At 42.9% G+C, this 21,560-nt stretch overlaps 2 protein-coding genes across 4 annotated transcripts in view; both read left to right on the top strand.

Annotated features, from left to right (window-relative positions):
• Nucleotides 1-4,686: 4,686 nt before the first annotated feature.
• Nucleotides 4,687-9,469, top strand: dhh (desert hedgehog signaling molecule; the record flags this gene model as incomplete). Its single annotated transcript, XM_080030551.1, has 3 exons — nucleotides 4,687-4,995; nucleotides 8,296-8,557; nucleotides 8,658-9,469. The coding sequence occupies 3 exons, from the start codon at nucleotides 4,687-4,689 to the stop codon at nucleotides 9,467-9,469; spliced, it is 1,383 nt and encodes a 460-aa protein (XP_079886677.1).
• A 3,815-nt stretch (nucleotides 9,470-13,284) lies between these two features.
• The window catches only part of kmt2d (lysine (K)-specific methyltransferase 2D), a 30,365-nt gene continuing 22,089 nt past the window's right edge, over nucleotides 13,285-21,560 (top strand). For all 3 annotated transcript variants that reach the window (XM_080031339.1, XM_080031340.1, XM_080031338.1), the window contains exons 1-18: nucleotides 13,285-13,473; nucleotides 15,847-15,929; nucleotides 16,199-16,307; nucleotides 16,427-16,629; nucleotides 16,792-16,901; nucleotides 17,007-17,169; nucleotides 17,319-17,490; nucleotides 17,627-17,741; nucleotides 17,899-18,077; nucleotides 18,190-18,464; nucleotides 18,553-18,672; nucleotides 18,814-19,580; nucleotides 19,705-19,821; nucleotides 19,961-20,074; nucleotides 20,336-20,440; nucleotides 20,526-20,707; nucleotides 20,965-21,129; nucleotides 21,330-21,439. In XM_080031339.1, coding sequence (XP_079887465.1) covers nucleotides 15,881-15,929; nucleotides 16,199-16,307; nucleotides 16,427-16,629; nucleotides 16,792-16,901; nucleotides 17,007-17,169; nucleotides 17,319-17,490; nucleotides 17,627-17,741; nucleotides 17,899-18,077; nucleotides 18,190-18,464; nucleotides 18,553-18,672; nucleotides 18,814-19,580; nucleotides 19,705-19,821; nucleotides 19,961-20,074; nucleotides 20,336-20,440; nucleotides 20,526-20,707; nucleotides 20,965-21,129; nucleotides 21,330-21,439 — 3,055 coding nt within the window. In that variant the 5' untranslated portion in view covers nucleotides 13,285-13,473; nucleotides 15,847-15,880. The remainder of the gene's footprint in view (nucleotides 13,474-15,846; nucleotides 15,930-16,198; nucleotides 16,308-16,426; nucleotides 16,630-16,791; nucleotides 16,902-17,006; nucleotides 17,170-17,318; nucleotides 17,491-17,626; nucleotides 17,742-17,898; nucleotides 18,078-18,189; nucleotides 18,465-18,552; nucleotides 18,673-18,813; nucleotides 19,581-19,704; nucleotides 19,822-19,960; nucleotides 20,075-20,335; nucleotides 20,441-20,525; nucleotides 20,708-20,964; nucleotides 21,130-21,329; nucleotides 21,440-21,560) is intronic.

Below are 21,560 nucleotides of genomic sequence, written 5' to 3'. Positions count from 1 at the left end.
GTCCAGCAGCGACGCCACTATAGCCGTAACCCACGCTTTCCCCACTGCGATGCAAGTGCCAGATAAAAACCCTTGCAAATCAGGAGGAGAAGCGACGTTCACTCACACTCTCTCCCATTCTCTCCTTCACGTCCCCACCACCCACCCACCTCCTTTCTCCTGTCCTTCTTCCTTTCCTATTGTTCATTTCCGCAACTCCATTTTTCTGAAGTCGGTTCAAGAAAACCCCAGCCCTGATTAATTTCTCCCTCTTGATTTTTGTTTGCATTTCTTGTTTGGTTTTGTTGGATGTTTTAATTAAGCTTATTTGGTTTAGGGATTGTTTTGCACTGCGTTTCCTTTGCTAAAAGGAAATAAAATTAAATGTCGCTGTAACATTACTTGCACATCTGGAGACTGGTAACCCTTTGAGGAAATGAGACATAGGCCAGATATAAGTTGTGAGAGGTTAGTGCATCATCCCTGTATCCTTAAAGCGAGGAAGGAGAGTGTTTTAATGTGAGGTCAACAGGTGATAATGAGGGGCAAAAAATAATAATTCTAGCAATGCAATTTAGACTAATTGTTCACTATATTCCTTGAGACATGATTTGGGAACACCATTTAGACAATACTTAAGACATTGCTGAATGATGCTGCGGGAGTATGAACCTAATCCACTAAAAATAATAAGTATCATCTGTGCCCATTTGAGTTATGATTCCTATCCCACTCTACTTACGTTTATAGGACAATGCCAAAACTGCTACTAAAAGTCTGAACTCCACATTATGATGCACATGTTAAAGTAGTGTACATTGTCTTGACAGTGGATTTGGGTTGGGAAAAACTAGCAGGCCTATAGCACCTCTCCCTTCAGCAAAATATGAAGGTTGATAGCAGTGCAATCAAAGTGTCCCAGCAGTCCCAATGGGTAACACACTCTATTGGACTGGCTGTCGGGCATATCAGGGACAAGGCGGGAGACGGCCAGCTTGTAATGGGATGAGATAGGCTATCTTTATTGTCAAAACATAAGAATGAAGGGGGGGAAAAGACACAGATTAGCTTTCCTGACAGTCGCCGTTTGAAGTTCATGCCAAAGTGCATTAGGGGCTGTTATTCCCTCGTTTGTATGCTCGCAAATACAGAACCACTCACAGGAAAAGGCGAGACTTGCTCACTAATCAACTGATAATGGGCCACACTGTCCGTTTGACATAGCTGCCCGCCATCCTGCGTGCACACTCACGGCACACTTGCTTCACACACTTGACTCGGCGCGGGCCTTTCTTTCATCAGGTGACTCAGGGTGAATGGCTAGACGTGGACTTTTAGGGGGGGTAAACCTGTAATATCACAACTCAATTCATTTAAATTAAGAACTCTTTAAAGTCCACAGTATGTGAGATAAATTGTAAATTATCTTTTTGGGGGGTCAGGTTCACAGTACAAGGTAAAGCTTCACACATCACCTTTGACCTGCTTGTCTGGGTCCAGGAAGTTCCACCCTTCTCAGCCTATTGTCCACTTCAGTGCAGCATCGCCTCGACCTCAGCTCAATGGGGCTCTTTTTCAAAGGCTAGACCAAGGCTGAGCAAAAGCAACTTAAAACGGGACCTTGAAATACAGATCTACCGTCACTGTGTGTGTACTACACCTGAAGTCATGGCATGCCACGTGCAGTAATACGTTTATTCTTTTAAGAGAGAAGCATGCCGAGTGACTACCAATACAAAGCAACAATACATGAGCCAAGAATCATCTGGAGTGTGTGTCAGAATGCACCACCCTGCCTCTTCCTGCACTGATAACATGGTGAGAGACAGTGGAATGGGCGGTGGGCAGAGAAAAAAGGACGTGTTTGGGAGAGGGGTGGGGGTGGTTAGGTGTCAGTTCCTTGACTTTCCTTTCCCTTTGCAACCATTCTAACGGCCTCCATCTGAGGAAGTGGATCCTGCGGAGTGTCTATTTAGTCCCAAGAGGACAAGACAAGCACTTAAGATGTCAAAGCCAGATTTGTCTCAAAACCCCAATTTTGATGTAAAAATCCATCCTTATATTAAAACCCTTGCCTGCGTATGTACTGTAGGCGTCCAACAATATGTGCCAACATAAGCGATCCTGTAAGTTGCTGAAAACTCCACAGAAGAAGGGGTTAATAAACCTGGCCTGCAGGTAATGTTCTGTATTTGACCAGGTGCAAGCCCAGGCACCCATTTGAAAAAAGAACAAAGCAGGGGTAGGCGGCTAACCCAGGCAGGAAAGATCTCGTTTTCTGTGCTTTGACTTTCGCAGGAAACCCAGTCATTCACCCAGCCATGTACTCCCATCCTGAAATGGGGGAGTGAAATGCTAAGAGCCAGAGGGAGGCAGGAGGATAAGGGGCACCAAAATAAAAACCAATAATAATGACTTTATTTCCATCTCCGACCCGCAGATGTTTACTTCCTTCCTTTCCCTTTCATGTCAGATGGGAATCTCTCCCCTTGCGCGGCTTTGAACAGAAACATTGGTGTGTGGGTAATTGTAGATATGAAAGTGTTTGTTGCTTTTTTTTGATTGAGTCGTTCCCTGCATTTGTCATGGAGGCCAGATATCTCTCATCTGCAGTTGCTTGGGCCAGACTTACTTGAGCCTTCTGTTGTGTTTATCACAAGGACAGGAAGATGCGGCTTCGCCTTGCCACCCCTCCCTACAACATCCTGGGATCTTCTGGAAAACTTCCCCAAGCAAGGATGCCCTTCCATGGTCAGTGTGTGGAGCTGGAGTGACCTTTGGCTCATCACCGCCATGCAAAGGCACATTTGAAGTGCTGTTCAGATGAGCCACAATATATGAGGGATTCACAGGTGCTTTCTAGAGAGACTTTTTCTCTGGGCCCATTACATGTTTTTAAGAGAGTGTCTTATTAGTGATTTGATCTTGAGGAATTGTCAGCATACAATCACAGCAAACCAAGTTATGCACTGACACAAAACTATGTGTGTAAACAACATCCAGAGAAGCACTGAGCAGCTCTGTTGTGAGTGGGCTAAAAAAGATTCCTTGAAACAAACTCACTGGAACGAATCAGCCAGGCCATGATGCATGGAGTCCTCAAGTGTTCCAGGGAAGCAACAGATAGGAGGGTGACACACTTCGACCTTTAACCCAACCATTAATTTCAGCTTCCGTATGCGATTACAGATGTCACACACAATGATTCCTTTCTCTCTTTCTGCTCTCTCTTCGACATTATCTGACACATTTTTATGACTCTCCCAGCTATTGTTCTGTGGATGGATAAAAATAATATGTTGATGTGGCCAATGGGTGTTTCCAGCGAAGGGGTCTAGGGCGCAATGGGTTCAGAGGGGGTCAGGCTGGCTCCCCGAACACAGGAAGGCAGCACTGTAAGTCACAGTCACGGGGGGCCAAGGCTGGACACTGGCGTTCCCTCATCGTAGAACCCTCACCTTCAACTCTGTCTATTAATAACATGAGCAGCACAGTTATCACAGTCAACCCGTCCACTCTGAGGGGTGGGATGAGCAAACAGAAGTGAAGGTTGGACAGAGTTTGGCTTTCATAATATAATACTTTGAAAAGTATACTATATTTGCCCCTTGAGAGCTATACAGTTCCCATCAAAATCATCATGTGTCTCAAAAGTTTGAGAAAATCTTGACTTTTTCTAGTTTGATTTCGAAAACTTGTCCAAACTATTAATATTTATTCTTTATTTTCTTTTTGTCCTTAACATATAAGGAGAAGAAGATGTGTGTGTGTGTGTGTGTGTGTGTGTGTGTGTGTGTGTGTGTGTGTGTGTGTGTGTGTGTGTGTGTGTGTGTGTGGAGGGTGGGGGTCATTGTGTTAACATAAGTAGGCTAATCATATGTCCTTTGTAAGGTTGAATTGGAGGCGTGTGCTGTCGCAGTGGGAGCGCGCAGAGGAAGGGAGGGCAATCTTGTCCGGACGCTAATAAGACCCAATGGCTGGTGCAAGGTGGCCAGGAGCTCTGAAACGCGACAGAAGACGGTGGACGAATGAGAGAAGGAGGAAGAGAGAGAGGGAGAGAAAAAGTAACCTCAGGAGAAAGACATTTCTGGATGGACAAAGAGGGTGAGAACGCCACGGGAGCGTCCGTAGGATATTGCAGGGAGTCAGTCAGTTGGGCTTGTGTTGAGGCGTGCGTTAGTTTGTGTGTGTCTCGTGAAAGGAACTGCGTGTAGAGAGACGCGGTAAGTGACTAGAAACGAAAATCACCTGCTTCAAGACTGGTACCTACAAAGGACGCCTAATAATGACTTTCAGTTCACATTAAAGGCAGCTGAGAGTTGGCAAAAGTCTTAAAACAGAAACATTGCAGACCTGTTGTGTCCTTGTATTTTTAATAGTTGATGCTAAGCTTCAGAAAAAAATCCGCCAATCAGGTCATTCATTGGGCTAGAGAGCAATCATCCAAACAGTACAAACCTAGGGTAAGAAAACAACTGACTTTATGCTACTACGGAACTCCTTCTCTGAGCAAGAGTCAATACAGTATAAAGAATCTCCCAAGAATTTAGTAAGTTTCTTTCATATCAACATCAGCTCTTAATACCACATGATTGGGTATGGACCAAGATTTGACCTTCATTCACATGCTATCATCAAACACCTGGAACTTGGGTACCACTGTTGGCACTGTGAGCCACTGACTTCTGGGAGCCCCAAGCCTCCCCAATGAAGCATTCCTGGTGGGGCCGCCTGTCACAGCTGGGCCTGCTTGCAGTGTGGACCTGCATATGGCTGGTCCAGGGATGCGGACCGGGCCCCGGGTACGGCATGCGTCCCAGGCCCAGGAAACTCACGGCCATGCACTACAAGCAGTTCTTCCCCAACTTCTCCGAGAACAACCTGGGTGCCAGTGGAAGAGCAGAGGGCAAAATCACGCGCAACTCTGAGCGCTTCAACGAACTGGTGTGCAACTACAACCCAGACATTGTCTTCAAGGATGAGGAGAACACCAATGCGGACCGCTTCATGACTAAGGTGAGATTGGTGTGTGGATCCCTCCTTATGATTTAACCCCACTGATATACCTGCTGACAGAGTAAACAACAGATTGTCTGAAGTATGCTCTCAAGTCTCCTGAACCTGTTCAATCCAATCCCTCTGCTGGATGGATTGATTCACATGTAGGGACAGACACCAGTTCACAGCTCACACCTTGCCACCCAGCACGGCACCTTCAAATCCAAACATATAATCTCAGTCATTGTTTGCTGAACTCTACTGCTAGCTTTCCCTGCCAGGCTCTAAACCATGCACTTCAGATTGCCCTTCAGGCAACAAAAAACCTTTTTGTCCCTCACCCCTCCCTCCCTGAATGTTCTTTTTCTCACTCCTACACATTCAAATGTGTTCTGATATGTCTGTAAACAATCCAATGAGGCTATGATGTATCGGGTAAATGGGGAGACCCCCTTTCAGGTATATAAATCAGGTGACCGTAAGGTCTAAGTAGAAGTTAGGATAAATTTCCCTCTTCTGCATCTTTTATTTGATCGGTTTCTAAGCAAAAAAAGTGTTTAGCCTTTTTCTCTTTCTTTCTCTTTGCCCCAGGGCATTGTGCAGTTAGGCACATGTAGTATTGTGGTCAATGAAAGACTTCTAGTGTGATGTCCAATTAAAATCTCGTCAGATGTCTTTTTTATAAACATATATTTTGACTTTAATTCACATTTAACGCACAGAGAGAGACACTTTATGGGTGAAAGAGGCCTCATTTAACTGCTATAATGATACACCAGTGAGAATGAGTGAAGCTGTGACAGCTATTAGTCCTCCTAGACTCAGGTTTGGGAGGTAGAAAAATACTAGTCCAACTCTAATTTATTACTCCTGGAATAATCTACATCATGTAGTATAATAATCCATTTGAAAGCAGTCTTTTGCTAGCAGGTGTATGTGGAAGTATCATCTGAAGATGTTCCTCTGCTTCCTTGGTGAAAAACAACAACAACTTTTACAATATAATGACTAAAAGTGCTCCAAAATACAGATATTTTAAACAAAACAAAAAAGTGTTCCTTTTTCTAATTTATTTTCCTTGATAAATGTTCTGAAACGTTCTGATTTTCTATGTGTTTCTACCCTTATGGCACAAAAAGTGAGTGACACATTTGATATTTGACGCGTTATGAGAGAGCCTCAATCTTCCAAAAAATAGTATGAACTTTATCTCTTAGTGAAAAACCCTTAAATGTACAGTAAAGGGTCTTAACACATGGATAAATGTTCAACACATAGTGTGTAAGTCTTAACCAAACTTCCACTCCCTTTTCTTGAGATAAGAAGATCAGGATGTAATTCAACACTACCCCTTAAGAGAACGGGTCCCCTTTAGGAACACTTCCTTTCAATCTTTAACCAAAGTCTTTTGTTATAGAAAATAAAAATGATATACATATAGTATATACAGTATATAAAAACGTTTCCTGTGACAGGTTCTCAGTATTATTTTTTTCAACCTGTTTTGAAAATTTTGGAACCACAATGGAAATAAGCCTTCGGGCTTTTTTGTGTTATCCCTGGCTATTTATGTATTTTAATGTATGACAGAGTGCTGTTCATATTTTATTTCAAATAGTCAATAAAATCATTCATTCATTGATACGCTGCTGAATATGGCCAGTGTTTATTTTTTGGACACCTGGATGTCACTCTTGCTATGAGTGCTGTGGCTTTCTGTGATTGTTTAGGTTATGAATCTGTGTTCCTTCCCCTCCCTGTTAGTGATTGTATGTGATGGAAATCTGCGTCCATAAATGTGTGCCCTGCTGATGCCCAGTTTGAGTGTGTGTGTACGTGTGCCCCTCTTTTGCCCAGATGTGAAAGACGCTCTTTGTGCGTCATTTGGAGGACTCAGAGGGGTCGCCTATACAAAATTCCCGCCTGCTGAAGTAATGGCACCGTCGGAAAAGCGACTATTGTCGTTGCGACAATGAAACGCCTCTCTTCAATGGCATTGCGAGGAAAATGTGCCCAGTTTGTTTTCTGTCCCTCTCGCTTTTTCTCACTCTTGCTGTCACATTCCCAAGTCCATGCCCATACATTCTTCCCCTCTGCCCTCTCTCTTTAGTCCCAACCTCGGCCCTCTGCTTTCTTCTCACCCAACTTTCCCCTCCCTCCACCTCCACTCTCTCTCTCTTTGCCAACCCTCCCTTTTTGATTCACTTGCTGGACAAACTTTATTCAATCAATTACAGACCACAAGACCTGCCACAACACAAGTCACAGGAGAAAAAGTGTCCAGGAGGAGATGACAATAAGTGTTTCACCTCGACTGCTGACGTCATTCGTTTTTTACAGCGTGCTATTTTGTGACAATGCTGACACAGTCTGCAACATCCCCGGGACTGTGCACATTTCTGATCAAAAGTCTCAGGGGTGAGACCAAGGAACTCATGCCTGGAACAATCTGGAGAGCCAGAGAATGGCCTTGATTATTCTGTCGCCCTGTCGAAAAGGCCAAGGAATGCGCCAAACTGACTACAGTAGCTTTGTTCGTGTACTCTGATTGTCTGAGCAAGGTTGAGAATGGCCTTTAGCGGAGTAGAAGAGGATAATTGCGCGATGATGCCAGCAGAGAATACACAATCATAACCTGGGAGCCATAGACCACGTTTAAATACTAGCAACAGTTTTCTTTCGAGTTGCATTGAAATCAGTCTGTGCACTGAATTGTACAGGAGGCTGACATGCTGTACACTTAGGCTGTGCCATTCCTCCACTGTTAATGAATAATTGCACGTGTCACTTCTGCTTGCGCGGGGTTCAGATGTGCCGTTCCTTGCACATGCTGCAAAAATGTAACAATTGTCATTAAAGGAAACTTAGAAGCCACCACCATCCAAGATTTCCCTCTTTAACCCATGTACAGCTAACGGTTTACAATAAAATGTGTAAACATTCAGAATCGCACAAAAAGCGTTTGATTAAGCTTTCAATAACTTAAAGCAACAAAGACCATTCTTAGTTTAATATTTCAGAACGGCAACTGACTACCAGAGAATAAACTTTAAAAATTAAATAAAAAAAGAATATTCCAAATGTGGCGAGTGGGATACTTTACAGTTTAAAACAATGAACATTGCTCTCTGGTAAACAAACTATGTAATGATGAATTTCTGTAATGCAATTTGTAGTTGCTTATCGCTCAACATACAGTATGTGCCGATAGAACACATATCTGTGATCGTATTTCACCAGAAATGTATATTGGCTTATTTCTCGTTAATTCTGTTCCAAACTGAAACCCCTTTTCCTCTTGTCTCATTCTGTTCCTAGCGATGTAAGGACTGTTTGAACAGGTTGGCTATCGCAGTGATGAACCGTTGGCCTGGGGTCCACTTACGTGTGACAGAGGCCTGGGATGAGGACGGCCACCACCCTGCCGGCTCTCTGCACTACGAAGGCCGGGCCGTGGATATAACCACTAACGACAGGGAGACAGAGAAGTATGGACTACTCGCCCAGCTGGCCGTGGAGGCCGGCTTTGACTGGGTCCACTATGAATCCAAATATCACATCCACTGCTCAGTAAAAGCTGGTAAATTGTGAAGTTGTGTGCCAAATGACATCACTGAAGTGGACGGTGTACTAAGTTATTGAAGACAAAAAAAATTAAAACAATTGCCTTTTTTCTGCAGATCACTCTGTTGCGGTGGAAAAAGGCGGCTGTTTCCCAGGCTGGGCCCGGGTGACTGTTGCTGGAGGGGAACAGAAGAGCCTGTCATCACTGGCCCCTGGGGACCGAGTCATGGCCCTGTCTGGGACAGGCCAAGTCCTGTATAGCCAAGTCCTCTTGTTTCTGCACCGGGACCAAGAACGCTGGTCCACTTTTCTCTCTCTGGAGACAGAGGATGGCCATAGATTGGCCCTTACTCCTCACCACTTGGTCTTTTTAGACCCCCATTGCAGACCTGACAGCAGTGAGTATCAGGCTCACTTCGCTAGCCGAGCCAAAACGGGAGACTGTGTTCTCGTCCATACAGTGGGAGGAGAAGTGCATCCATCTCCAATCATCTCTGTTTCAGTAGAAGAGAGTGTAGGAGTGTATGCGCCCTTGACAGAAGCTGGAACTGTGTTTGTCGATGGGGTGCTGGCATCCAGCTATGCACTGGTGGAGGACCACAGACTTGCACACTGGGCCTTTGGACCTGTGAGACTCCTCTCCTCATTCAAATGGCTACTTTGGGGGGAGACGATTAAAGAGACACAGCAGACCACAGAAGGTGAAACAGCTTGCACTAAGACTGCACATCATCATAGCACTTTGTCTCGAAAGTTCCAAGCAGGTGTATATGTGAATAATGGTAATCTGAACAGACAAGACAATCTGAGTGAACCTCTGAGAATGGACAAGAAAGAGAAGCGCTCCTTGCAAAGACAGCCATCAGATGTGCACTGGTATGCTAAATTACTGTACAGTTTGGGACGTATCTTTTTAGACTCAAACTAATTTCATCCTTAAACTATAGACTCAGTACATGTCGCACTGTTCAATATTACAACTCTGATAAATTCATGCTAACACTGCCTGTTCATTTCTTCAATTAATTAAAAGCACTGGAAAGCTTGCTTGCTTTTTTTATACCATTGTTTGCATTGTAATCTATCAAAATGATATAAATGCTTATACTCTGTTGTTTTATGAGAGATGAGACTGAGTGTGATGTGACAAATTGTCTGAGCAGGTTTATGGAAAAACAATAATGGTTATGCCAAAATAAATGGATCAGTCCATTTGTATATCATGGTATATATTTTAATTATTTCAGTTATAAAATATGTGTAAAAACAAACAAATATTTTAATGGGATAGGAAATAATTTTTCCACAACAGAATATTTATTTTTGTACTTTCTGAATCATAATATATAAATGTTTCATGTTATTATAATAATTGTACTATGTGTATTGTAAGTCCTGCCTTGTCATGAAAACAAATTAAAAATATAATTTTATCAAACGAACTGTCTGCTTTCCCCTAAGTCCCAGAGAAAATGTTGTCTGTTAGCTGATTTGTTTGAGACATATGCAAAGGAACTATTTCTGGGTTCGTAGTTGAGCATTATCTAGGTTGTTGTGTTCAAGGCCTCTGGAAACCAAGTCTAGCAGGCAGACGGGTTAATGAAAAGCTCAGACGTACTTAATATTCCCCACACTGTGCCACCGCCTTGACTTTATTACAGTCACAGACCTCAACTACTTCAGTGGGGGTTATCAGGTTTCTTACAATCTAAGAAATCTTTATTTATCAATATCCATTGATCAATGTGGGTCACAAGTGATTTATCAGCTCGAGGTTTACAGTTCACTGTTCACACAACTTTCTATTTTATTACATCCTACTTATGTCAACCAGTCTGTACTTTACATTGCTATTTATTACCATACAATTACCATACACCAGTTACTAGTAAACATTTTCAATTACTTGAATGTAAAACTACTTCTCAAATGGTTCATAAATAATATGCAGGGCTATATTCAGGACACATAGGCTATACACCCCCTTGTGGTGGAACTGATATTATTCTTGTGAATTTTTATTTCATATAATTTCTTAAGTGACCTTGTGTATAAAAATAAGCTAGATGATGTAGCTGCCATTCTACAAACCTTAATTTGATTTGGACTGGTTGTAATTTAATGCTAACTATTCAGATACAATTTAAATATTAATATCAATGTATTTTCATTTTTTAATAAAACATCATATTACATAGGTTTTATATTACACTGTTTTTTCTTTTCTTTTACTGAGCGCTCTTTAATATACAGTAACCTGTAACACATTATACGTTGAGGACCCCAACTATATTCTCTGCTTCTGATTTATGTTCTGTTGTAAACATCTGTGGAGGTATTTCTAGTGGATTATCCTTGAGATGCAGGAGGCAGATGGGAAAGCACCGGCTCTGATGAGTGACCAATAGGAAAGGCCTGGTGTCCTAATACCACCCTGTATTTACATCCATCGGCCAATCACTCACTGCCCTCCAACCAATCCCCCCCACCCCCACCAAACTCTAATCCAATCTTGCTAAAGCTGAATGGGGAGTTAACTAATCCTGTCAGAGGGACCAGGCAGTAATAACCTATTTTTCAAAATGAAAAACCTGCACACCCTTAAATACAGGCTTTGACCAACACACGTTTACTGACCCATACACTGTATACTTCTATGTTATCGTGTTTGTGAAATACAGGCCAGCCTTATCAGATGCTGAAGAACAATGACAGAACTTTGTGACAATATTTAATGAAAAATTAAGGACAATGATGCATCATTGGAGATACAGTATATATATTTTTAATGTGTAGGGGTTATATTAATTTAAAAAGAAACATCCACTATATTACTCACATGACAAACCTGACCAAATTTGGTCAAATCTTTTAAGACTCCATATATTAATATGTTTGGAACCAAGTCCTTGAGTGCCAACTGACAAAAAGCTCGTTTTTTTCAGTCATTTAAATACCCCTGTATGCATTAGGCCTACCACAGGCATTTCACAATGCAGGGTCAACTGCACATCCCCCCTGCAGCAGGTGGTTGTTCACTGCTTACAGACATTATCTTTTAGACATTTGAGACATTTAGCAGATGCAGTAAGTTATGCGTGTTGAGTTGTAGACTAAGCGGCTCACCTATAACCATTCAGTATTTTGCTTTTAGGGCATGTCAGGAGGTGTACAGTAGCTGATGTGGATTAAACCTGTGACCTTCTCACAATGGGACAAACTGTTACCCAACCTAATTTTCTGTACATTCACAGGATCGTTCCAATGACATCCAAGCCTTCACTGAGCCTACTGCCTCAGGCTTTTCATTTGGCCCATGATAGGAAGGAGTGGGGAGGTTGGTGTGTGGATTTGAGAGGACTATACATGTAGCCTAGTTTTGTAGTCTACGGGACAACACATTTTTTGGTTTCACCAAAATGTATTTTCGCCTGTTGCACACGTTTTGAAAAAAATAAAACTTTGAAAGCAATGCATGTAGGGCCTATCTCAAAGATGACTTTCTGCCTTCATCTGCATAACATTCATTGTCGCTTTAAAAACAGATAAAAAAAAGATTAACCTATTATTATTAGGCTATTTGTTACAAACACCACGACATGCCTGGATAATATGGTGAATCAATGTGGTCGAAACACGCCAGGGTAGGCTAATCAATAAAACATCTAAACATGAGTGTCCTGGGTTAATTCGGTAATCATCAGGGAACCTGCCTCTAGCAACTGAGTCGAGATAGGCTATTTGATCATGGGAGACTCAGTCATCGATCAAGCTTACTCTTCCCCCTCGCCCTCAGGGCAAAGAAGGAGGAATAGGCTACTAAATTGACAACAAAATTAGGTTCTAGGTTCACTTTTGTTATGTGAATTAGGCCTACACAATTAATTTGAGACAAAAGAAAAAATCCAAACGAGCTCAATTCGCCTATTAACACGGGTGCAACAAATTCATTGTCTCGCCTGCATGTCAACGTAGCTCTGGATCCTACAATCATAGGAATCTAATGAAAAATGGCTTCCGTAAATCTGAAAATCCAATGACCATATCTGATAGATATCTCATTGGTTAAGCTGTCCACATCAATCTTCTGCCGAGTCGTCAATGATAAACTTCGCAAAGTTGTTCGTTGCTGTACTAAAGCTGTAACGCGTTTCTATTGGTATTTAGTAGCCTAACAAAACAAATGTTTTGCTCGTTCTTTTGCATGAAGTAATATTTGACGTAGTTGTTATTAGCTCGCGCTGCTAGCAGCGGCTAACTACTTGGCGGAACAGCCGTGTGCAGAACTGCAAATGCAACGCAGTTCAGCCAAGTGAAGAGATGCTATAGTGACCCATACAAGGGTACCCATGCAAAGTTGATCTGCAAATTTAGGTACAGGAATATCTGCAGTAAACTGAAACTTAAAAGAAAAATATTTACTGTCGTATCAACACAGTTGGTGGCTATAGTTTTCGGAAGCACTTGCTTTGTGCAAACTTACAGCAGTTTTAACGACCTCGCGAGCGAGATTCCAGAGCAGCAGCTAGCTACTGTCAGGTTGTTAGCCTTAAAGCTAAATCCACAAGCAAGCGAGCCCGTCAGATAGGTAGTGTTGGATTCGCTGCATGGAGCTGCTGGGGAGCCTTTTTTGGGATTGTTTGAACTTGTCTTGGTGCTTAATAGTTCCCCCGGTAGTATACGACCACTCGACACAAAGATCAAGCTGTTGGTTGGCTAAATAACCGTAGCATTATCCATCTGAGTTGAGGAGCTAGCACCGCACAGCCTGCCTTTCCTTTCCGCCGACGTGCACTTCCCCCACTCTCCCTGCAGCCGGCTAGCCGCAGCGTTAGTCCGGTACAGAAAATGAAGCGATCATCAGCGCTTTGGGAAGCGGTGTGGCTGTTTGGATTTTGCTGATGTATGACGAAACGATATTGTTTTTTTGAGGTGAGCTTTTTTAAATTATTGCCTCTTTGAACTTCTTGCAACAAACAAACCAAAAGACACACCAGCCCTGACCTTAGACCGGGTAATGTTAGCGCTGCTATCGGTAACATTTAGCTGTTAGCTTCGACCAGATGGGGGTGTCTACTCGCTGGAGAACGAGCTGTGTTACCTGGTTGCTAACTTTAGGCTGAAATATGTTTAACGACCGCTGTGTCTAAGGTGTTCTCCACTGAGTCCCTGGTCGACATGTGTTAAAGTGTATCTGCCTGTGCATGAGATATGATGTATTTGTCGTAGTTTTGCCTCTTCGGGACACTTTGTTACTACGTCACCATTGGTTGTTGTTCATTTTTCCATATCTGCCCGTCGCTGCTGAGGCGGCCATGGCTAGTCGCTGGACAGAGCAAACCCTTTGAAGTCGATGTTTACATTGAGCATTAGGGCTTAGCTATGCAATTATTCAACTATAAAGTCTCCATAGATTTCACCTCGGCACTGCAACAAAAGAGTAGCTGCTGGTGTGCATTGTTACAAAGTAAAAACAAACACGTTCACCGCGAGAGTTAATTTTTAACACTTTTCACCAGAAACTAAAGACAGCCGGGATGTTAAAACGTTAACCAACTCAGCCATCACTTTACCTCTGGACATTTTCAGATGCAACGCTTATTTAGTATCACCCTTAGCTATGATATAATAAAATTAAGGTTTTATAGGACTAGGGATTTTATGATCGTTTGTTGTTGAGAAGACCGAGCGTTTCAACTGTTGTTACCACGGTACCACCTAATACGTTAATAACGAAGACGTAACGTCAACGTTATAGAGAAATCCATTTTGTCAATCAACTGTATTGCTTTCAGCCGTTGGTGCCATTTGCTACACAGCATTTTAATGTAGCGCCGTTTATTGTGTAGGATGCAGATACGTAGGAATTTTATTTTGGTAGTTTTGGCTGTGACATTAAGTACACACAGGCCATTCAAAACACGCCTGAATCATTCTTACAAACATGTAGGCAAATCGGTATTGATTTAGTTATTTTTACAATTTATTATTTAATGTGTGATGAATTAGCCTATGCCCCTGTATAACAAATCACCCCGTCCTCGGACTGGTAGGCTATCTGCTTCATGCTGTTTCAGCTAGAATGAATACGGGAACATTTTGAAATGTGTGTGTTTGATAGCTCACAATATGTTTTGTATGAAAGATAGCACTGTTTTTCTTTTGTAACTGGCCAAATATTGCTTCTCTCGGCTGGATCAATAATTATCAGTCACATTTATTTTGTTTTGAGCCCATTATACAAGTGCATATGGCGGACCATTCTCTCTGTTGTCTCTGTTCTAACAATTGGGCATACACGATGATTATTACCGGTATTAACAAATATTGGTAAGGCAGTTATGTAAAATGTAGGCTGTCCTACAATTCAAAGCCGATCGAACCCTTTTTAAAGTCTTTTAATTAATTTTAATTGGCCTTGGTTTTTAGAAAAAGAGCATGCAATGACTTTGTGTTTGCCCCTGTAGAAATAGTGAGTCCGGACAGCGTTGAGTGTTTGTTTTACATTATTGTTTGGTAATGGCGAGAATCTCACAGCGGAACTATGATGCGAGCGACAAAGGTTCTGCACGAAAGGAGTCCCGCTGCAACAGGAAGTTCTACATACGGAAGTTGTGTATTTCTTTGTGTATCCCGAGTTATGGTTGTTTTATTTAGGGAAAACACCGTTTTAGTCTTAACATTTTGTGCTATTTAACGCAGCAGTTTCACCTATTTGGATTATGCAATGCTGGGTAAATAAGAACTCGATTTGTTAACGCGGTTTCCGTTCGACCTGTCTCCTGTAACCCTCGCGCTATTTTCATGAGTTTGCGAGGAAGCTCGATTGCATTAGTGCGAACGTTAGTCAGATTAACACAGGGAGATCACATAAAGTGGGCGCGTAACAGCCATGTTTAATGGTTTGCGTTGTCGTCTGTAAGTCTTTACGTTAAGAGGGCTTTTAGTTTTGTAGTGAGACCAGTGTGCAGTATGGTGTGGCAAAGAAAGATGCTATTTGTTGGTTCCCTTTTTGTGATGATAAACATGTTGCCTAATATTTTTAAGTGGAGACTTGCCTACCACTCAGGCTAGCTGTTCATAATTTTATTGGAGCAAAGTTAAATCTCATGCATTTAGGAATTTCCTTCATATCAACAGATCTTTTTTCTCCATTTATTACGCAGTGAAAATATACTTGATGTTAATAGCATAGTCAGTTACAAGATAACATGCCCACATATTGTTATTATTGTTTATTCATTTTACCAAGCTACTTGTGATGAACAATAACAAGTGGGTTCTACTTATTTTTTTAAATTGCAGATCTCTGTCCAGGAGGTCAAAATCAGTGTGTGGGATGGACGAGCAGAAATCAAGCTGCGAAGAGAATGACTCTGAACCAACAGGTAATGTGATGTCTTTTATTATAAAGGTACACTTTACTGCAGGAAGACAAATAACCTCACTAAATGCCTTTGCCTGGCCAGGAAAATGTAAGAAAATACATTTTGTTTCTTCATTTTCCCACTTAAGAGATTGGTAAACACAATTTATTGGAGACAATAGAGCAGAACAAATGAAGCAGATACATTTATTTAAGTTGGTGTTACCATTATCATTTACAGTGTCAGCCTTCTTATGACTTTTCTATTCTTTTTTCACTTCCATTCTATAGCTGATGACAATGCCACTTCAAAGCAGCCTGTCTCCTCTGAGGAGTCCAAAGCCCTCCCTGCTGCTGAAACTTTGACTGGTGCTAATGCATCCTCTGCTAGCACACCTGTGTAAGTTTTCCATTCCGATCATAAAGGATATCATGCACACACACAGTTGAAATCTTCATTGCAAGAAACTGGTATTGGTTTCCAACAACATAAACAGAATCTTGTTTGTAAAATTACAGAGAGAACTCTCGGGCTTGTGCGCTCTGTAACTGTGTGGAGCGGAGCCTGCATGGACAGCGGGAACTGAGACACTTTGGGCCATCTAGTGAGCGGCCCACGCTCAAGCCATCAGCTTCCCCACTGCCACAGCCCGGGAATGATGACCTGTCTTCCATTGGATTTTCCGACTCGCCCTGTCTGGCGTCACTCTTTGACGACTCAGGTTAAATTCATAACACTATACTACTATATTTCATTAGTGTACAACACATTATTACTATTGTAAATGATTCGTATTGTAGGTTCTATCTACTACAAAACATGCATTAATGTATATTTGTATTTTGTCTGTAAACCTACTGATGTTGGGTGTCATAATGAACAGAGGGTTGTTGGGTTCATCACTGGTGTGCGGCGTGGTCGGAGGGAGTGAAGCGGCTGGAGGATGAGGAGCTGGAGAACGTGGATAAGGCCGTCATCTCAGGGACACAGCGGGTTAGTGGCTCTCCATATAATTGGATTAGATGGTATTGTGTGGGAATATAGGGATAAAGCCCCTGATTAAAAAAAATCTTACCTGGTACTATTTGTTTGTTTCAGCTTTGTGAATACTGCAAAAGGCTGGGTGCAACCATTCAATGCCATGCTGAAGGCTGCTCACGGTTCTACCACTTCCCCTGCTCGGCAGCTAGTGGATCCTTCCAGTCCATGAAGCAATTGGCCCTCCTCTGTCCAGAGCACATAGATAAGGCGGAGGAGCTGGGTAAGAACGCCATCTTTAACAAGTGCCTACTAGCTACCTATCTTGTGGTGATTTACATGTGAACTTTCCTGTTGAACTAAGGAAAACTAAAAAATCATGTTAAATCATGAGTTTTTTCCTAATATTAAACCATATTTATATTTTAACAGCTGGTGAGGAGGCTTGGTGTGCAGTGTGTGACTCAGTGGGGGAGCTCACAGACTTGCTGTTCTGTACGGGTTGTGGCCTACATTATCATGCAGCCTGTCTGGAGATCGGTGCCACACCAATCCAGCGAGCAGGATGGCAGTGTCCAGAGTGTAAAGTGTGCCAGACTTGCAGGTGAGTTCACATTTTGTGAATGAAACTGCACATAGCAGCGATTCAGATATAATGCCCAATGTTTTGCATGATATTTACATTGTGTTTTGCAAATTTCCCTTTTTAAGAGTAATATCTTGATTCTTCACTTTCTTAGACAACCAGGAGAAGACTCCAAAATGTTGGTTTGCGATGCCTGTGATAAGGGCTACCACACCTTCTGTCTCCAGCCGGCCATAGATTCTCTTCCCTCTGACCCATGGAAATGCAGAGTGAGTAACATTTGTCTTTCACCTCTGTACAAACAAATGACCTTATCTTGAAACTATGTTCATCGACTTATTTTGAGACTTTGAGGAGACCTTTTATCATGATTTTGTTCGACCATCCAGTTTTAACGTTTCATCTCTGTAATTTGTATTATCTCAGAGGTGCCGTGTATGTACGGAGTGTGGCGTCCGAGGACTGGTGCTGCCAGGTTCTGCCCAGTGGTTTGACAACTATGCCGTGTGTGAGGGCTGTCAGCGTCTCCGCAGCTCTGTGTGTGGGGTCTGCAGCAAAGCTCCCGACCCATCTGTTGCTCTGCAGTGCTGCAGCATGTGCCACAGGTTAGTTTAACACTCATAGACATTAGACAATAGAGTTAATTGGACGTAGCCATTTTTTGTGCGCTTATCAGTCATATCAAATATTTTGTTGATAATTTCTTTATTGTCTTAGGTGGGTGCACAGTGAGTGTGCGTTACCAGGGGAACTTCCAGAAGTCAAGTGCGTCTGTCTGCTTTGCAAGGATGATCAGCAGCAGCCTGTCACTCAACCACACACAGCGGAGACACAAACCAGAGAGGTGTCTGAGGAGACTGAAGGACATGTGGGGTCGGTGGAGATGACAGTCCAAATTGATGCAGAAAAGCACACAGGCGTATCACAGGGGACACCATCAGAGATGGGTCAGTCTGAACCCTCGCCTGACAAAGAGAGACCAATGGACTTGGGTAGGTTTGAGTCTTAACGCATCATAAGATAAAACTTACAAAGAATGCCAGTCATGGGGAAAAGTAAGTAAACTATTTTTGTCTTTAGGGGTGGATTCTGCAGTTGTTGAGACAACAGACGTTGGGGAGAGAATCATGAAGGAAGGTTCTAAGGTAGCAATGGAAGAATCCACTTCTGAAGCGCTCGCTGCTATACTTAAGTCTATGAGTAAGCTCAAAACACACTCAATACATATTTGAACATGAACACAAAGCAGTACCTTATCTTTATATAATGGCGTGCCGTGACTAATAATAGTTGTGTATATGTTAACATTAATAATCATGCATTCTTTGATCTCAAATGTAGAATGTGCAGCAACAGAACAGAGGGCCTCTTGTCTACCTGTGGATGAAGAGAAAGCAGAAGAGGCAGACAGCCGGGTGACCCAAACCACCCCTTCCCACAAGACCACATTAGAGACGCAGTCACACAACACTAAAGTCCAAACAACACCAGTGTCGCCGCAGGGGCTGGAACGAATGGAGGTGGAGAAAGAGGAGGACAAGCAGGAGGCCACTCCTTCAGTGAAACAAGAAGTATCACCAGAGTTATTAAACAGTGGCACTGATGGAATGCCTATCACAGAACCATTCAGTAAGGATCCACCAACGTTACCATGTTCTCCTGCCCCTGTGGACAAAACAGAGCATTTGGAAAGAAGTCCATGCCAGGATGCCCAGTCTCCTTCTCCTCTTTCTCCATCAGTAGACAGACAAGACGACCTCTCTGCTATGGACATGGAGGGTAGGTTACTACCTCACTCTGACGAGGAGGAGGACGATGAAGAAGGACTGAATGAGGACTTAAAGGAGGAACTGCATGAGCGAGAGGTGAAGCAAGAACTGCTGCTGGATGACATGTCCTATTTGAGCCACGAAGACGAGAGCAGCAGCGGCTTTCTGGGCTCTCCGGGAGAAGCCGACCATCAGCTGTCCATGGAGCTGGGCCTGGGCCGCTCGCACGCAGACAACCTGCTCACTGAGACCGATGACTCGCTTCCCTTTGAACTCCTCAGAAGTGACAGAGAGAAGGTGAAGCGCAGAGGATCCCCAGGGCGCTCACGGGTCAAACAGGTGAGCTCACCACATACCAGATGTTCTATTTTTATTGGGGCGATGATGTTTGAAGGGTTGACATTATACCTAAACTCGTTCAAGATGTAATTTGACATTGAAATGGTTTTTCCTCGACTTCTAGGGGCGAAGCAATAGTTTTCCTGGCAAGCGTCGACCCAGAGGTGGTGGTGCAGGAGGGAGAGGGCGTGGAGGGAGGTCCCGCCTCAAAGCCATGGCCTCCTGCATTGATGCCTTCTTGGTGAGCTACACTTCACATTAAGATTTTCTCATAGTTTTTTTTCACTTTTATAATGTCACAATTACTTTTATTTTCTTATAGTTTTTTTTTACATACTTAATTGCAATATGTTTGTAAATGGTAATCCCCTTGTCCACAGCTAAGCATGACTGCAGAGACTGGAGTGAGTAAGGAGGAAGAAGATGAGGAAGATGACACCATGCAGAACACAGTGGTTCTTTTCTCAAACACTGATAAATTTGTCCTGCTCCAGGTAAGTCTTATTTTAACCTGACATGTTTAAAGACCTACTTCACCGGTGAGATCCCTATTGTATAAATGTGCAAACATTTTTGAAATCGGTTCATCCTAGCCTGAGAAAAGGCAGAAAGAGTGTTTTATGGTCTCACTGTGTAACCCTACATTTTACTAGTGTGACACTAGTTCATTCAACGTTCTCACTTTAAAATGCAACCCAATTTGACTTTGTTTCCTCTCTCATTTTTCCTCCTCACTTTCTTTCCTCTTGTTTTAGGATATGTGTGTTGTATGTGGCAGTTTTGGAAAGGGAACGGAGGGGCAGTTGTTGGCTTGTGCTCAGTGTGCCCAGTGTTACCACCCGTACTGTGTGAACAGCAAAGTAAGCACAATGTTATCCCTTGATATCAGTATCCCTTCACTATATTTCCTAAATCCAAATAGACTAAACCTGACATCCTCTGTAGATCACCAAGACGATGCTCCGTAAGGGCTGGCGTTGTTTGGAATGTATCGTGTGCGAGATGTGCGGAAAGGCCTCGGACCCCTCTCGTCTGCTTCTGTGTGACGACTGTGATGTCAGCTATCACACCTACTGCTTGGACCCACCCCTGCACAATGTTCCCAAGGGTGGTTGGAAGTGCAAATGGTAAAAAAGAAGAAGATTGGAACTCTAAATGCACGGCACAATGCTTTGTTCAGCCTTGTAGCTTTGAATGGGGTCAAATGGAAATGAGTACATGAAGTTTTGCATATTATGTAAAACACTCATGCCTCAGCCTTGCATTAGCAATTGAGATGTCCATCCTACTGCCTCTTGCATCTGTACCAACAGAAAGAATATAACACCACTCACATAGGCATTTTTGGGGATATAAGACATTGTGCCTCACTCCTTCTGTGCAGGTGTGTGTGCTGTGTCCAATGTCGTTCCAACTCACCGGGTTTCCACTGTGAGTGGCAGAACAACTACACCCACTGTGGCCCCTGTGCCAGCCTCGTCACTTGTCCAGTATGCAGAGAGAACTTCATGGAGGAGGAGCTGCTGCTGCAGTGTCAGTACTGTGATCGGTGGGTGCTGCTCATTAGAACTACATACGCACAAACTAGACACAGAAACTGAGGTATTCATGAGACTGCAGCTAATGATGACAAGTGGGGAATGGATTATTTATGTATTTTCCATGTCATGAATTATTCCATAACATCATCTGAGCTGTGATTTGTTTTGAAAAAAGTGCGTACCAATGTATTTTGTTGTGCCTGTGCAGATGGGTCCATGCTGTCTGTGAGAGTCTGTACACAGAGGATGAGGTGGAACAAGCTTCTGATGAGGGCTTTGCATGCACATCCTGCACCCCATATGTTCCAAAACCTGTGGGTAAGTTTCGGAACGACACTTTAAAAAAAATTGAAGACACGAAGACTATTGCCTCGTTTCCACTAAGCAGCACTGTTTGGTTCGGCAGGGCACTGTAAGCCTAGATATGGCTTGCGTTTCC

Source organism: Ammodytes marinus, assembly GCF_949987685.1.
Source record: "Ammodytes marinus genome assembly, chromosome: 7".
NCBI classification, from domain to species: Eukaryota; Metazoa; Chordata; class Actinopteri; order Uranoscopiformes; family Ammodytidae; genus Ammodytes; species Ammodytes marinus.
Note: the sequence above shows the minus strand (reverse complement) of the source record. Positions and strands in the feature narration are given on the sequence as shown.